This window comes from Anthonomus grandis, chromosome 2, assembly GCF_022605725.1.
Source record: "Anthonomus grandis grandis chromosome 2, icAntGran1.3, whole genome shotgun sequence".
In the NCBI taxonomy this organism is placed as follows: domain Eukaryota; kingdom Metazoa; phylum Arthropoda; class Insecta; order Coleoptera; family Curculionidae; genus Anthonomus; species Anthonomus grandis.
Genome location: NC_065547.1, coordinates 26,516,341 through 26,535,775, shown reverse-complemented (window position 1 = coordinate 26,535,775; position 19,435 = coordinate 26,516,341). Strand labels below are relative to the sequence as shown.

Genomic DNA, 19,435 nt, shown 5'->3' with positions numbered 1-19,435 from the left:
TTTTTATACTTTGCTTTGGTCCTAATAAACGAATTATTATTATTTGTATTATTATTATTATTATTATTATTATTATTCGATAGGCCATTAACTATTCCTAATGAAAATTCTTAGCGGGTATTCTAACATTTAAGAGGATCGTTGGTGGAATGCCTGAACATGGTGTTTAGGAAGTTGAAGAATGCTAACAAATATTAGCATCCAGTATATAGCTTCTAGCAAATAAACGTATATACATCGTAAAATAATATTGAGGTTTGTATGAAAACCAATGTTTATTTCTTTCGAAACCCTAGTAACTCCACCAACAGCATTTTATTGATGAATATTGCATTACATTGAACTCTGGATCCAGCTCTTCAATATATATATATAGAGGGAGTTTACATTTTGACACGTATAAAAATAACACTCCAGTAAATCAGTGGTCTAGTTAACAAACATCAACTACTTAACAAACATTCTTGCAGCACACCTGGTGAGCCCATGATAAGTTGCTGAACTTTTTCGTTTTAAATAATTTTCTTCTTTTTTTCCTTCTACTATTGCTTCTGGACAGCCATGATCATGAGGACATCGGGAAGAAGCGTCTTAATACTGTCTTAAGATGTTACTCTACTTATTAAAGATAGTTTAATAGATAGGGATATTAGATAGAGTCGGAATTCAATTTCTATTTTTATAACTTTATTATATCTCTGACTAACTACAGAATACCAGATTAAAATGCGTTGAGAATGAATTCTTTGAGTATTCATTCAATTCGCAGATTGAATAACTAATTATTCTTCTTAAATGTGTTATTGTTCATTAGTTGTTTTAATTAAGCAATATTTATCTAAGAGTCAATAAGTTGTCTTACCAATATTAGTTGTAATAAATGCTGGTTGCATGTTGTATACTGGAGACGCTGATGATAAATCCAGCAAAAAGGTCGCTAAGGTTACTAGGGTAGCTGGCAACATCTGAAAAAATTAGCATTTTAAATATTTCATTGATATAATATACATATGTATAGCAACTCATGATTAATGGATTTTAAATATATTAGCTTATAAGTAGGTATTCTTAAAAACAGAAGTAAGAGACTATAAAGATTTAGTCATATTTATTCTTAATCCTGAATATTCTAACGATTTAAATCAAGCAGCAGATCGTTTAGGAAATATAGTATCCAGTTCTCCTAATGGTTGAATATGCCGAACTTTAAGGAAATGTTGGGTATCGTATATGAAATATTGTTACTGTTTATCATACTTTCTAAATTGTAATCTTTAACAATAAATAGCAAACAAATAAGAGAACCTAAAGAGCAGAAGTAAAAACTACTATCCAAAATCCCTGAGAGCATATTTTTACACAAAAATAAAACAATTAAGCTGTAAGCTCCAAGGTAACTCTAATTAGATCCGAAATAAGATACCTAGTTACACAGTATTAATACAAGGAGCCTCTAGGTCAAATTTATAAGAAGATAGCACAGCGATTGCCACATCAATGACCCTCTATTATACTTATTCCTTTAGCTATTAATCATAAATAATATCCTTCCTCTAAGAAAGAGCTAAAATTTTTCTCTTAACTCAGTATGTGTGTTATTACTGAACCATTATTGAGTTGGTAGAAATTTCAATCATAATAAATATTATTTATTATTTACCAATCCGTTATCTGGCTTCAGATTCGCCAGCTACGGTTAGTAGTGATTATTTCGAGCTGGATTTATTAGGTATTGGATTTCCGAGAATAAAACAGTTAACGAAAGAAAAGAGGTTCTAAAGAACTAAAAGATTTACTATAAAAGTAAAACAGGTTTTCTATAAAGTTATTTATAATTAATTAAGATGAAGTAAAAGAAGTCAATAAAAACAATCGAGCTTTTCAAAATGATCTCAATGTCTTTATTACAATTCCTTAAAATTAGATGACACTATTTAATTTCGAGAAATTATTACAAAATACTATGAATAGATAAAAAACATTGAACCAACATTTGTGCACGAATGAGAATCATTCGATGATAAAAGAATAATGAGGTTATTTTGAAGTAAATCAATGTCTCTCTATATAGTAAAATTTAATTTTACATCATTATAGTTATAAACGTTTGCATTACTATCATAGTTCTTTAAGGTATTTAGAATTGAGCTAAAAAGTCGATCCATGATCCCCTTGGGGGAACCACTGTATCTATACTAGATGTCTCTGTCAACCTTTAACTTACTTCGTCCTATCACTTCCTACACTGGTCACAAAAAAAAATTATCATGGTTTGATATCATTCATAGTTCTTATACAAGTTTCAATAAAAAGTAATAAACCTGTTAATCCTACTATAAAGCATACGAGACAGTAATTTTTAGTAGATACAAAAATGTCAGAGTAGAGTGAGACGAAAACAGTGACGTTTGCTCCACTTGAGTACGAGGTGCAAAACTCCTGGGCCAGCTTAGGTCTTGGGTGCAAAATATAACGAATCTTAGTAGGTTTCTTTCAGTATCCCTCTACAACTAGTGTTCGACCCGAATTGAATGAGAAACGCCCAAGATGGGTGATGAATCAAGGAATTTATGAATCACTGGTCCTTTCTTTAATTTAAAGCATTATTAATTTATGAAGAAAGAAATAGACCAGTGTATATTGGTACAAAAAAACACTAAAGATGTAATAAAGGATGTTTCAAGTTTTTATTAATATTGCTATTTGCATATGTTCTATAGTAGGCAACTATATACATCGATAACATAACAGTACTATAATTTTTGTTTTTCTTATAGGAGATATAGTTGCCTACTTGGAATATCCTTATTAATAATTCAATCACGCATATATTTATATTATACGCATATATTTAAGTATTTTGGATACTTCTCATAAGAATTCCATGAGTGGAAGAAGTGGAAAAGATATATGGCTAATAGAAGTACCTAAAATAGGTTCTCGAAATATATATGAATATCATATATCTATGGTAGTTAAAAGTTTTGAATAAGAAAATTGGGTATTGACAAAAGGGGATTTTAATATTCGTTTATCTAAAATCACCACAATTTGGCTTCAAAACTATTAATGTTGTGGCTTCTTAGCTAAGCCTTATCCAGCTGAAATAATAAGTTTGAAGTTAGACAAGTTTTTTATTCAACAGTGTTTTGACAGGTTTTCATCAATTTCATGCGTGTAGCAAAATCATAAGACCCCCATTTAGACAACGTTGCTAAAACGTTTGTAATAAAGGGTTTCAAAACATATATCTGAATCGTGGTTTTAAAATATTAGTATTTCTCTTAATATTTTTATTTAATAGAAAAACCCACATTGAAATCAAATTTCAGAGTTTGGGAAAGAATAAAAAATAAAGTTTTCATGAATTTCATGTCATGAATACAGCTTAACTCGATTGATAAGATGTAATAGAAAGAAAACTTTTAAGTTACTTTTTAAGAGTAATAATTGTAAGTAATAGTAAGGCACTCGTCAGCCAAAGAAGATGTTAGTCACGTACCTCTCTTAATGGACCCATTGTGACACACCGAGAGTTACCAATAACCTTGGAAAAATCGAAATAGGACCTCCTGGTTTAAAAGACTTAATGTCAGTGGGTAACCTGTAGGTATTACATAGGCCCACTGGAGCCCTCGGTCTCACCAGCCCAAGGTCTACCTCTGCGCAGTCTTCATTGCCTCGCATTGCAACAAGGTCTAGGGGCGACAGGTCAGCAGAATCTCAAATGCTCTAGTTAGGGCATGGAATCTGTTATCCTTAGGCATGCCACGTGTTGGTTTTTATAGGATATATGGAACAATTTTGGTCCAAAAATGATTTTTGTCTTAATATCCGTACTTCTTTTAATGTTTCATTGTATTAAAAATATCTCTGAAGCTAAGAATTATTTATAAAACTGAACTCCATAGCAAACGAATAAATGTTTAAACTTTTCTTATGTATTTAATTTTTACACGATGCCAACGAACCTTACAAAAAATATTAAACAACAAAATTATCCAAAAACTCCCAGACAGATTACAATCAGCATTAAGTTTAACGGCTCACTGATCCGATCATCTAGAGTACCGTTGCGATACCGCAAGCCAAAACACAGATTCAGGTAATGGATTCTTTACCGAAAAACGTGTTAGTGTCGCGTATAATAAGTGGGTCAATCGATTTTATAACAGTAGGTGAGGTCAGATCAAGACCCCAAATATTTCAACTAAACGGCGCGATTTTCGTAAATGAAACTAAATCCGCCCACTGGTAAATTGTATATTAGTTTTCTGAGTCATTTTGGTACTTTCTCCAATGACTTAAAACATTATATAAAATGGTGACCCAGAACTTTACGCGTTTATTTTGTTTGTCATGCGGAATTTTCAATGAGAGAAATTTTACTGGTTCGTGTGTAGAGTTCCGCATTTATTCATATGATGATTTTGAAGAATTTATTTGTCATTGATGATCAAATTCTCAATAATAATAGATATTTTACTCTTCTTCTATATTGGCGGTCCAAAGCTGATTACTTGAATAATTTTTTTGATTACTTACAATGAAGCTTGACAGACCTGTTTCAGTGTTTTAATATTTAAAATGCCTTTTCCATTGTTCAAATTTGTAAGTAAAACATTTGAGTTTGTTATTTCGACATGACAATCTTATTTAAGGCGTTAATCAAATTTTATTTTTAAAGTATTTAGGCTAAAACAGTTAATTTGCGACCATTCACTTATTTTTCTCATTTGTCTGCTCTGCGATATGTTTTGTTTCCTCCAAGGAAATTTTGACAGAAACATCAACCACGAAAGATTCGGAAATGCTGTTATAAGTTGGCTTATTTAGGAATATTGCTTGGAAAAAGACGGCTATCAGTATAGTCGCTATATAGGATTTTCTGAGGACAATTCCTTCTGAGAGCTAGAGTTAATTTGTAATAATGTTTTGCTTTTGATTTTTAAAGAAATTCTGCACAAGGTATAAGGTCATTTCTCTGACATCTTTACACAGATTGATCATATGAAATCGTTTCAAAAGGCTTCGACAAATCTAGAAATATTCGAGTATACCAATTTATATACAATCTTTAGAGGTTGAATATTCTGTGTTAACTCTTTATGAAAACAGTGATAGCACTAGCTAAAGCCAATTTCCTAATAAAATTTTCAAAACTCTAATCATCACAATTTACAATTGCATTCCCGAAAAGCAATTTGTATACTCTTTGTCAAATATATACCTTTTTCTCTTCCACTTATGGATTTATTATGAAAGGTAAAGGAAACACTAAAGATAGACGGAATTGAATTACAGAGAGATAATTAAAAGGAATACAAGTAGTATAATATAATAACTCCTATAAAAAAAACAGAATTGATAATTATTGTATATTATGCTCATAATATTTTAGAACAGCTTTGATAGTTTTCGATATCATCAGAAAATGATGCTCAGTTTACCAGGATCATTTATATGCGCATGAAATAGAATAAAATTAAGAGTATGAAGCTAAAGAGCTTTACAAACATACTATGCTAAAAGTTTAATTGATTAAGATAATTCCATCCTAGAAATGATTTTCTCAAATTTACCACAAATATATTCCAATATGCAGAAGTAAGACTATCTGTAAATGTAACGTGTAGAGATGAGTGTAAACATACCTGCACTTCACAGGCAGTTTGCGGATTGCCTTCGCTTGTCTGAGAAATTCCTTAGATAAATTGCACTTATGAGAATAATCATACGAGACTTATTTAGATTAGTGCTCAGCTTTTGGTTAGATTCCTAACCAAAGAATTGGCTACCTAATTACCTTTGCTGTGACTGGCAGCATCATTAGCACATTGAAACGGTGGAATCAGAACTTCCGCCGCTTAAATGTGCACCGTTTTATCAGTAGCGTTACTGCTGATTAGGTATTCCGCCGTCAGAGTTACGCCTTATACTTCTGTTGAATATATTAATATATTATTATAAAGAACATTTGGCATAGTACCTGCTTCAGTTTTGGAACTGAGTATATATTAGTGACATTAGATTAGTACCAATGCTTTCTGTGAGAAGCGACCTCTCTGCAGCCCAACTCTCAAAGTCATAATAATTCCAAAAAAGCGAAAGGGAAGCGAAAGCGGAATCATTTTCCGTAAGAGACTTAACATACAGTAACCGCCTAAAGTTCCGCATAAATTCGATAAAAATTAGAGACATGTTATACACTTTAAAACTCTTATTAATGTATTAAGTGTTCAAACTGATCTCCATTTACTTCTTGGCCGAAAGCAAGACGGTCTACAAACTCATGTAAAACACTACCAATTATTTCGGGTGATATACGTCTAATTTCATACCTAACTCTATTTTTCAAATCTTCTACGTTGTTTGGCTTCTCAATATAAACTTTACTTTTCAGGTACCCCCATAGAAAATAGTCGCAGAGACTTAGGTCTGGTGACCTGGCCGGCCACTCTATTGGCCCTCTTCGTCCTATCCATCTTCCTGGGAACACTGTATCCAAGTAATTACGGACATCTCGAAAGAAATGTGGCGGTGCGCCGTCTTGCTGAAACCACAAATTATCTGTCGGGACAGCAGGGTCTTGTTCGTCTGGGTATAGGGCAGCCAAAGCAGGGATAAGATCTTCTTGAAGAAAATTCAAATAGCGTTATCCTGTTAAGTTTTCTTCGAAAAAGTATGGCCCTATTACTTTATTTTCCACGATACCAGCCCAAACATTAATAAATTTACGGTACTATGTATGAGCCTCAGTTGCCCAGTGTGGATTTGACACTGACTAGTACGGAAAATTTTTCCGATTTACGACACCGTTTAAATAAAAAGTTGCTTCATCCGAAAACAAAACTCGTGACAGAAACTGACGGTTATTATTGCAAATGTTCATCATTTGCTCGCAAAATTGGTTTCTTCGATCAGGATCGTCCTCATTTAAATCGTGTATTAGTCTAATTTTATAAGGGTGGTATTCATTTGCTTTTAAGATGCGTCTTACTGGCGTTCCGGCTATATTATTATCAACTGAAATTTGTGAAGTTGCATTGTTTGGATTTTCTTCGACGGAGAGCAGAACGTTTAATTTTGTTTCTTCAGAAATGTTTGGACGACCTGATTTTGACAAATCCCTAACATGACCTGAAGTTATGAATTTGTGCTCTATTCTACTAACTGTTGACTGAGAAATAGGATGGATTGGGTATTTGGCATTAAACAGTTCACATACTTCTTTTTCGTGCGCACTGGATCCTGGTACCCTAGCATCATCAAAATTTCAATTCGTTGGGTTTCCGTTAAATTAGCCATAATTTATTCTGATAAAAACTATTAATTTTCGAACTGACAGTGACATTCGAAAATGGAGATTCTTTACAAGTGCAACCATGGAAATAGAAATAATTGGAGGTGTTTATAACATTATTTTTATCCTTGATTTTACCTTAATTTGTAAATAGACGTACTTATTTCTTTTCTTGTTATTTAAATGTAAATATTTCGGAAACAGTTTTGAGATAATGTGTGTTTTACGAAACTTGCTTGGAATTTTTCCTATATTTCATAAATGGAATAAAAATATAGCATTCCATTTAAAAAAATGACCGATGGCGTCTTATCTTTTTTTTTGTTCCACCCTGTATACAAAAATTTATGTGAAATAATGCACACAATGTAAAATAAAAATCGACGAGTCCGAGCGTTTTCTAAAAAAATCATGTCTCTAATTTTTATCGAATTTATGCGGAACTTTGGGTGGTCACTGTATATATCCACGGAGGGCATTAGCTACACCATTACTATACTTTCATTATATCTTCTTGGTATGAAACCTTTAGCAGCTCTTGTTATGTTGATACATTTTTTGAACATCGAGTCTAGTTCTATCCAACAGCCTAACCTACTTTCGAGCTCCAGACATTAGTACCGCGCCGTCATTAGCATGGGTTTTAGGAGTATAATAGCTCTGTAAACCATATACCTATTCTAGGGAAAATGTCTGCTTTCTGTATTGTCTTTATGATATGAGAGTTCTCCTTAGTGTCACTATCTAGTCTACTACACCAAGATGCTTGACTTCCGAAGCAAAACCTAATGAGATATCTAATAGTTTTTTTACTAATAGAGATATTAGAAGACAGAAGTCTATAATTTGTTGGATAAAATGTCTTGACGAGATTTATGTAATAAAATCTTGGTAGCTTTCTTTTAGTTATTGGGTAATTGATCAGTTACCGTTTTTTAAAAAGGACTTTTATTTGTCTTCCAAGTATCCAAATCTTCTAAGTATCCAATTACATAGACCATGAGGTCCATCGGTGAAACTACTTTTGCACTTCTTTAAGCATCTTCTACATTGCTTGTAGTATTCTGAAACATATTATTTGATTAACCTGTCAATTGTTTTACAAGACAAACAGAAATAATGTTTATGAAAAGGAAATTTGCATTGTTACATTTGTTTTGCTTATATTTGCCTTATGAGCAAATCAGGGTGTAAAAATTTTGCTACTAAGCTTTATTTAGATGAAATACAATTAAAAAAGTTTTTTCGTTGGCAATACTTTTTTCCAGCAGTATATTTTTCCTTATTTAGTCTTCTTGAAGTTTCCTTGATAATTTTCTTTTCCCATAAGACTTATGTTTATGTTTATAAGTTATTCTGCATTATTATTTACCTAGTAAAACAGTTGATTCTTTATGCACTTATATACGCATAGAAACGTATTTACTTAAATTGTAAACAATAGACAATGGAATAAAATAGATGTATCGGTCATAGTACAGTTATTGGATTTTTTTGCATAATAAATAACCCATCAGGCACTTAAGTTAAACAAGAGATTTTTGGCCCAGAACCGCATTTTTCTTACACAGGAAACCTGAATAATAACGGAACGCCGTTGCGGTCCGTTTACTTACATAACAATTCCGCTTTTGTGTGGGTTTAGTAAGCAGCGCCTTTGAAGTGCTTCTCACAAAGGGAATTAAATGAACATTTAACATTTGCCCTAAGGACAAGCGGATTCTCTTAATATAAGCTCAAGATTGATATTTTCTCATAAAATACTGGGTCCTCTGGGAACTCATCTGTGGCTCGTCGAGTTTCGATTTTATTTTAAATAAAATGATTTTCATTAGAAAATGTAAAACTCCTTCATTTTCAACAAAGTTGTTTATTCTGCAATTAAAATATTTTTAGTTAGACATCGATAAGGCCCATCGTCAAATAATTTCTTTAAGGATTAGTTATTAATTCTGTGATATGAATATTTTAGGAATATTTTTTGGTGGGAACGCTATTAAAAACTAAATTAGAAGTTGGAAGGCATTAGTTACCAAAAATTACCCCAAATGTCGGAACTTAACATCAGTTATAAAGCCTATAAGGATAAGTATCTACGAATTGTTTCATACTGCACCCATTGACGTGAAAATTTGATATTAGGTAGAAGATTAAAAGTTACGCCAATGTGTGTTTTTGTTTAAGGTGGCAGAAAATTGATCGTCCTTTTTTATTAGACATCTTTTCAGCCTTTCAAGAGTATGAAAAGCGGAAATTAAAAAAAATATTGTAGGAACCGATAGAGGGATGAATAAATGTTTTATGATTTTCTTAAGATTCAAAGAATATAAGTTATATAATATATAAAATAAACGATTAAAGCCTAAAAATTATCTTTAATGACTTAGGTGCATCAGGTATAGTTATAGAAATAGTTACTTAAATTAAAGTACTTGTTCGTCCAATAAAAAATAAAAACATTTGAGAACAAATATACAAGTTTCAAAAAAAAAAATAATACAGGTTTTTTTAAAAACTTTTAAAATGTCGGTTGTTTCAAGTCATTATCTTAAAAATTAAGCACGAGGCCAAAAAAAAGATATTAAAGGCAAGCATTTCATTGTTAATTTCTAATTATATAACTATGTACAAAGGTACAAAGTACCAAAAACAAACATTTTAAAAAATATACAGGATTGTTCTTTAATACCAGATAAATTAAGTAAAAAGAAAGTTAGGAAAGAAAATTAGTGAAAAAAAGAAGAAAGAAGTTTTTAATCTTCAGATACGTTGATCTTATTTTTAAATCAGGCATATTTTGACATCAAATGTAAATACATGGGGTGTCTTGTGGATAAAAGTGTGACAACAAATTAATTTTTTTCTTATATAAAATATCCTGTAAATTTTGCATTTTCGGAACATTCAGAAGACGTTTTAATGCGATTACGGTCTAATGCCGTACACATATACAGTGCGAACGTAAAGGTTGGAATAAATTCATTTAAAATTCAGGGGTATGTTCAAAAAAAAAACGCTCGGACATGTCGATTTTTATTTTTAACTGCGGGTTTTCTTACTATAATTTTATGTATACAGAGTGGCCCAAAAATAAGTTACGGTCGTCAACGTAATTTTTTTAAACGTAAACACCTATTTTTTATTTTAGATTTAGGTTCTACATCAAATTCTAAGTACATTTCATGTACCATGTTCTATACCTAAACTCGACCGTTGACGATTGAACACAATAAAAGGCTATTTTTGGAAGAGTTATTTATATCAAGCAAGAATACATAAAAATATTTTAATTAATTTATTAAGTATTGAAAATGGCTGCCACGAACCTCTTGGCAATATCCCAGTCGATGCTGAAATTCTTGTAAAACGTTATCGATAACAGAAGGTTCTATCAATCTTATTTCTTCCGTTATTCTAATTTTTAAGTCTTCAATGTTGTTTGGCCGATTAACATAAACTTTGGACTTAAGATACCCCCACAAAAAAAAAATCTAAAGGAGTCAGATCCGGCGATCTGGCCGGCCATTCAATTGCACCCCTCCGACCAATCCAACGTCCAGGGAAAACGGTATCCAGGTACTGGCGCACGGGACGAGTGTAATGGGCTGGAGCTCCATCTTGCTGATACCATAAGGAATTATCTAATATATCCGGGTCTTCTGGATCGGGGTATAAAGTGGCAAGGCATGGAACCAAGTCATTTTCTAAAAACTCTAAATACCTCTCACCATTCAAGTATCCTTCAAAGAAAAAGGGCCCTATAACCCTGTTTTCATTCACCCTCGCCCAAACATTTACTTTTTGAGGGACTTGGCTGTGGCACTCCATCATCCAGTGCGGATTTTCAGTAGCCCAATATCGGCAGTTTTGCCGGTTTACACTACCATGAAGACAAAACGTTGCCTCATCAGAAAATACAATTTTTTTTTGAAAATTGTGGATTAGCATGGCACAAGTCCATAAGTCTCTCACAAAATTCTAAACGCCTATCTGGGTCATCTTTATTTAGTTCATGAACCAATTGAACTTTGTAAGGGTGCCATTTATTTATACCTAAATACTTAATGACGGATGTCTGGGATATCTGATTTTCTAACGCAATATTGCGAGTCGTTTTATGGCAATCTTCTTCAACTGCTAACAAAACATTTAGTTGCTTCTCGTCTGTACTTGACCGACCTTTCGTATAATTATCCCTGACATGACCCAAATCCCGATATTTCTGTTCTATTTTACTGACAGTACTTTGAGATATACGTGGCTTATCAGGATACTTGGCATGATAAATTTCACAGACTTCCATCTGAGTGCGCATCCTGTTTCCATAACCAGTCATCATCAAAATCTCTATTCGCTCTCGCTCACTAAGACGTACCATTTTTTGAAATTTTAATTTTATCTTTTGATAAACTTAACACAAGCAAAACTTTGCTTAGGCATCTAACTCAAACTAAATTCACTCAAAATTATTTGATGTCAACAAATTGTGACAAGTTAACAATCAAAAACACCAACCACAAATGTAAATAACCAAACAATAACTAATAGGTTGCTTGATATAAATAACTCTTCCAAAAATAGCCTTTTATTGTGTTCAATCGTCAACGGTCGAGTTTAGGTATAGGACATGGTACATGAAATGTACTTAGAATTTGATGTAGAACCTAAATCTAAAATAAAAAATAGGTGTTTACATTTAAAAAAATTACGTTGATGACCGTAACTTATTTTTGGGCCACCCTGTATACATAAAATTATAGTAAGAAAACCTGCAGTTAAAAATAAAAATCGACATGTCCAAGCGTTTTTTTTTTGAACATACCCCTGAATTTTAAATGAATTTATTCCAACCTTTACGTTCGCACTGTATATCTTCGCCTCTTTACGAAATAATTAAAATTAAATAAATAATTATAACAATTTATTGCAACATAAATTATTAAATTGCATTCCACATTTTCAAAATTTGTTAAAAAGGATCGCCATTATCCGATCTGCAGTATCTCAGATAATCGATAATTATTTTTTTCCATTAAAGATCTTTGTGAAATTCATTTTTGACATAACCCTAATGACCATAAAGTATATTAAACTACTACAATAGATTAATGTTGGGTGACCTAGGTAGCAACACTATTGATCCACGTCTGCCTATCCAGCCTTTAGGGAAAATATCATCTAGAAATCTTCTATTAATCGCAGCATAGTAGGAAGCTGCTCCATCCTATTGAAACCATAATGCTTGCTTTGACATACCTTGGTTATTTTCATCAGGATATATATATTTCAAAGTATGTTCTTATTACTCTGTTATTTATAATCGCTGCTCCATTCATCTTTTCATGAATCTAATAATGACTTTGCCTAAGCCATTGTGGAATTTCAGGTGACCACTACCTAAAATAATGTTTATTTACTTGTTCATTCAAAGAAAAAGTTGCTTTGCCAAAAAAACATATCTGTTTCGCTTGTCTAAGCTTATTATCAATTTTGTTATGATCTAGCAAATCTCGTTTCTGTGATCTAGATAATCTTCATTCTGGTAAGCCACTCAGTTAGGAAAGCTTCTTACTTCATGCACAAAGTTTAAAGAGCTCCATTATTGTAGCTGGGGATTTTAATGTACGTTTCGATGAAGCAGGAATATAGTCAACTAAATTGTGTGGTGTTTTTTTAAGTTTCGGCCTACAGCAAACCATTTTCCATGCAATTAAGTCAAATATATGTCTAGAAAATATTTTTTGTCAGTACCGACACCCATTTGCACCTTGCTGAGGTACTAGAAATTGATGTTTCAGACTACAAGAAGCAGGTAGTCGAATTTGAAACAGGGCTATAAATGAATTCAGGAAAGCAGCATTTTACGACCTATAACACTAAAAGGGTTAATTGATTTTCATAGTTTTTTATCACAAGTCTCATGGTATTTTATTGTGGATAGTAACCTTGATGTCGAAAAGAGATTTACACACTTTATGATTGTTCTTTATAAACCCTAAAAGAAACCAGAAAGAACTCAGAAAAAGTACATTGTTTACTCTGATCAAGGACATACCATATATTGGTTTTTAAGTGATGGGCTGTAAAGGGGCATTTGCTAAGAAAAAATATTCGTAAGTCAAATACCGATCCTTAAAAAATATTAAATAATTTCATGAAAAAAAATTAATTTTTTTTTTATTCTCTGAGATTAAATTTAATGAATTGAGAGTCATTATAAATAATCTTAAAAAGAACAGCTGCAATAAGATTTATTTGGTCTTAATGTAAAAATTATAAAATCTGTAGTAAATATTATATTAGTACCTTCAGGAAAATCTTTACGAAAGTGTTTGTTTGAGGAGGCATCTTTCCATATATATTAAAAAGCTGTAGCAATACCTAGTCTCTCCTAGTGGTCCTATCTATAGAAAAGAAGATCATAATACATCAAAAAAATACAGAAAAATCTCTCGCCCTCCAATAATCTCAAAACTTCTAAAAAAAATTTAAAAAAATAAGTAGTTGAGTATTTTAAAATGAATAATTTATTTAATGAAAGTCAATTTGGATTTTGAAAAAATAAAAATACTGTATTGAGTATTCTTGATGCCAAATAGAACTCGAGAACGTTTAGTGTAGGGGTATATCATCGGGGGAGAGTGGGGTCAGCATTGGGTTATCCTAGAGCTCCTGACTTTACTCTTTTTGCCGATTCACTGCAATTAAAATCAGTCACTACCGACTTTTAGAGGTGCTTCGTATACGAGGTCTGGCTATTAAATAACGAGACTGGTTACGAAAAAGAGTTTTATTATAAAAATTATTATACATTCGAATGCTCCCCTTCAATATACTTCCCTCCCCTCGCCACACATCTTTCCATACATTTTTTCCATTGATCGAAGCAGTGCTGGAAGTCTTCTATGGTGAGGGCCTTTAGGAGCTCCGCCGTTTTTTGCTTTACCGCTTCCATTGACTCAAATCGGGTCCCTTTCAAAGCAGATTTTATCTTCGAGAAACAAAAAATAGTCGCACGGGGCAAATCTGGCGAATACGGCGCGTGTTCCGGCACTGGAGTGCGCTTACCGGCCAAATACTAGCGTGTTATGGGCAGGTGCGTTGTCCTGGTGCAAAATCCACGAGTTGTTTTTCCACATCTCGGGCCGTTTCTTACGAACTTCTCGAAGTGTTGCCAAAACTGACAAATAGTAAGTCTGGTTGACAGTCTGACCCTCTGGAATCCGTTCAGTCATCACGATACCGTTAATGTCGAAAAAAACGATCAACATTGCCTTGAATTTTAATTTGGACATCCTTGCTTTTTTTATTCTGGGTGATTCAGGCGTCTTCCAATGCATCGATTGCCGCTTGGTTTCAACATCGTATTGAAAAATCCACGTTTCGTCGTAAGTAATAATGTTTTTCATCAGTCCGGGATCTTTTTCTAACCTTTCAAGAAAATCTGAGCAGACCTGTTGACGCAAGAGCTTTTGGTCAGGAGTCAGGTGGCACCAACTTCGCACAGACTTTTGTCATGTGTAATTCTCCGTGTAAAATTTTTCTAATCGTTTCTTTATCGGCGTTTACAACCTCGGCAATCATCCGGGTGCTCATTCGACGCTCTGCACGCACAATTTGGTTGATTTTGGTCACTGTTTCCGAAGTTGAAACAGTGATAGGGCGACCTGAGCGCCGGTCATCTTCAGTGCTCTCTCGGCCCTCACTAAAGCGCTTACACCACTCAAAAACACGCACACGAAAGAGAGAATTTTCCCCATAGGCCTCTTGCAACAAATTATAGTACTCAGTCGAAGTTTTTTCAATTTAACGAGAAATTTAAGATTGATGCGTTGCTCTTGTTTTTCGTCACACATGGTTTTCGGCACGAGAAAAAAACACGTTCCTTTCAAACCACTACTGCACGAATACTATAATAGTGACGAAAACGTGTTTTGATACTTGCATAGACAAGATATCTAGATACCCAATGCACTACCCGTTTTTTTCCCCACACGTCTAGGGCGCCCTCTAGGCACGCAGTCTCGTTATTTAATAGCCAGACCTCGTAACTCAGTCTAAGAACTCAAAAGAAGGCAGAAACCTAGTTTAACTCGAATAATCTACTTCTGAACCAAGATAAAACCAAAAGGGTAGTTTATTTAACCAGAGTACTGGTCACTTCCAATTAAAAACGTTCCTAGAAATTCTTGTTGACCCACGTCTCCAATTAGATGTTCACATATATTCTGTTACCTCCAAACTATTGAAGAAATTTATGGTTTGGGGTATAAATAAAATACAAATATTGACTACTCCGTCTTTGTTTATATTGGAAAATTTACTATATATAAAAAGAAAAATTTCTACATTCATAATTATGGAGAAGGTCACAAGTACCAAACATGAAGTAAGAAGGATCATGTTAGAACATTTACTCGCTTCTAAAGAGGTGTCAAGCTGTTAACTCACTTCCACAGGAACTTGAAAACTTTTTGAGACATGAAGAGAATACTTTTTATTATTGTCAAATATTGTGTTACTGTTTGTATTTTTAAATTACTACCTATGTGAATATTCTCCATTTTAATTTATTGTAGTTTTCAGTCTTATTATATTTTTTCTATTGACGTAAGCATTTCAAATGTAACTTGAGAAACTTTCAGCATTAGATGAAACAAATTTGAAGAATGTGAAATGTAATTTATCAATTTATGTTGCAATAAAGTTTTGCAACAAAAATAATTATAATTTAAACGTAATTATTTTTTAAACAACATATTTTTTTTGATACTATTTATTGCCACAGCCTGCATATTTTTTTGATGTCAAAATATGCCCAATGCAGAAATAAAATCGACGCTTCCAGGATTTCTTGAAAAAATATATATACTGCATTTCATTTAATTTTTCCCTTATTAAATTACAACCCTATATAAATTTAAAAAGAAACACTTTATTTGTTAACTTAATTTATTCTATGTTTTTTTGCACGATGAAAAATAGAAGAACTCAGTTAACATATCAAAAAAATTTAACAAAAAAGACAACATACCAATCAAAAGCATTCAAAAAACATTAATCATTAACATATCAAAAGAATTCTGATGTCTACTACTAAATTTTTATCTGCATATAACAATTTAAATACTAAATAAAATCAGAAAAAACTAATTACAAATTACTTAATAAAATCAAATTAAAATACATGTAACAAGAATTCATTAACTGAGTAGAAACAATTATCAATTAAAAAGTCTTTAATCCTCTTCCTAAATTGTTTCGGTGGTAACTTTCTCATTGTTATTGGCAGTCAGGTTATTTTAAAACAACCTGCGTTCTGTCGTGAACATCAAAATATGTGCTGATAAGAAATAACCCAGAAAAATAGAAACGGCTTGTGATATCAGGAAGAGGTCTCAAATAACTTCAATTGCATACGTTCGTGGAAAGATTCTGTGTCACTGTTGGTCAAATTTTGAGAGATATTTGAAACGAGCTTGGCTGGGCACTCTCCGATTACATTGTCTGCAGTTTATCCTCCTCATAACACCAACGACATCGTTGTTTACAATACCTAGAATATGGCATCTTAAGTACTAGGGTCTATGTAGATCATCTATCTTTTTGGCCATAATAGCTTTAGTAGGAGCTGTACTGTTTGAGCAATTGGGACGACTGACGGTCAAGGTTACTGTGGTTTTTTTTTAGTTCAAAACGTCGAATTAAATGATAAATATGATATTTAACCAACTCTTGAATTACAATAGGGCCTTAGTTAAAAATCAATGTAAATGATGATATTTATATGGTCGCGGCTGGTAAGTTTAATTGAAAAAAAAATGTGTTTAATTTTTTGAATTGAATAAACATGATTTATAAAGTCAGAAAGAATAATAATCTACTTCTAAAATGTGTGAAAAGTAATTCATTATTATCCAAAATGTGGCACTTTACCTTAATTTAAAAATATTTAAACCCTCCACTTTGTTACAAGCCAATATATCAAAATCATAGTTCATTGCTATTATTAACCGCTATTAAACTCTAGGGATTTTAATAATTTCATGCTCAGTTGCACAGTAAAATATACGATGAGATAGAAACTTGTTCTTAAAACAACCCCGATGATGATGTGGTCGGAGGCCTTTGGTCGATCTATAAGAATGTGCGGATGACACCGCAAGCAATTCAGTCTAAATTACTATGGTCAATAACCACATTAAGTGTGATGTTTTAAGGATCTTGACCGTCACGGCCATTGTCTTTTATGGTGAGAAATTCGCGTCCGCTAATAATAGAACCCGCATAAAAAACGATTTTATTAAAAGTGAAAACACCTGTTTTTTGAGATAAGGTCTATGTTTGCTTTAATGGAGGATTTTTCTTCGAGTACTTTTTATAAGGGTAATTAGTAAAATTTTTATAAGCTTACACGAAGAGAATTTGTAATAAAATTCGTATTATGCCAATCCAATTTAAGTTATATAGCGTTCAGAGTTTTATGAGTTTTAGGGTTTAGTATATACTTGAGACGATCAGCTATTAAATATTTTTCCATCAAATTCAAATTTATACGTAAGAATTTTTACATTCAGATGCTCAATTATGCATACTAGTTCTAAATTAATGATTTTTTATTATATTGTTTGTATAACTGTTCAGATACTCACAATCTTTGTATGAAATATAATTTTTTCAGTGCTAAACGCTTACGAATATTTTTATGAGGCCTTCATTATTTAGTCAGAAGCCTTAAAATATTTGTTTCTACGTTTTTGCTGAAAATAAATACTACAAATAAATAACCTTGAACTCGGTGAAGGAAAATACATAGCCACGAAGTCCATATAAACAGAGATAATGAAACTTTCGACTTGCTTAAGCGAACAGGATTAATATGAGTCGAATTTTGGAACTTAAGACACATGTTAGAGACAGCTTTACAAATTTTCCTTTGCAAATTTGCTTTCAACTAATGTATTCGGCCTGTCCTAGACAGGCTGAGACTTTGACATTAACAAAAAAGGTTGTACAGAAAATCGAAATGGAACAAACTGCAACGGAAAGTTCAATACTGGGACTGAATCCCAGAGATCGTACGACAAACGCTGAACTACGTAGAAGAACCAGAATCATTGACATAATAGTATAAACAATAGTATGATTTATAAGTAGTATGATTATAAATTATATGATTTTACGTGACATACTTAAATATTTCAAATAACTGTGTCTTCATGAGTTTTAAATCTATTCTAAATCAAAATCTTTATAAGATCAAATATTAAAGAATTTAGACTCGAACTTAAACTTAGATTGACAAATAGTTAGGCTGTAAAATATGATTCGAATATTATTCTTTTAAAGTTATATGACCAGGAAGTTTAAATTTTATACTACCAGAAATGCTTTTTGTTGAATTTCTAGTTGAGTTCCACATTTATCAACGTTCCGTTTCTACAAAATGTGGCTTTTTTGGGTTTTCATATTGATTTCTTTTTAGAACACAATTCTAATTATAATGCAAATCACAGATTACATTTGGCCCTTATTTGTGAAGTGAAAGTGAAGTTAATGAATTTACGATCCGACTCTCTCACAACCATCATGCTCTGATTTTCTAAATTAAGTTTCATTTCACTGTATTTATTTTTCAAATTCTCTTTTTTGAATTGAACAACATATCATCCTTAATGCATATTAGTTACTACTAATTATACTTTTTACATTTACTGCAAAGTTTTTGTTTCATAATAAACAATCATTACCAGAATATTTTATTTTACTCACTTTATTTAATTTTATCAGTCGATCTTTCCTTTCTAAGAAGACCATCATCAATTTATACTTTTTACGTTAAATCGAGGTCTAGTTTTAATTAAAAAACCACAAAATATTACATTTAGCATAATTCGATGGTTTAAATTGAAACTACCATCATAAATATGAGTTGCTAAGTGGAGTCCAAACTTTATTATCGTTTCGATTCTTAAAATACTCATCAATATTGAATTTTCAACTTGTATTTTTGAATATATATATATGCTATAAAAGTTACTTTTTAATACTACAGTGACATAAAGTTAATAACGTTAGATAACTTGATCAATTTTTAAAGATTTTTGTCCAAGACAACCTTTAGTTTCGAGT

The 19,435-nt window shown here is 32.1% G+C and overlaps 1 protein-coding gene across 1 annotated transcript in view; it reads right to left on the bottom strand.

Moving 5' to 3' along the window:
* The window catches only part of LOC126750218 (serine proteinase stubble), a 79,726-nt gene that overhangs the window by 49,899 nt on the left and 10,392 nt on the right, over window positions 1–19,435 (bottom strand). Inside the window, exon 2 of the mRNA XM_050459766.1 lies at window positions 863–965. Within this exon, the coding sequence (XP_050315723.1) occupies window positions 863–965 (103 nt within the window). The remainder of the gene's footprint in view (window positions 1–862; window positions 966–19,435) is intronic.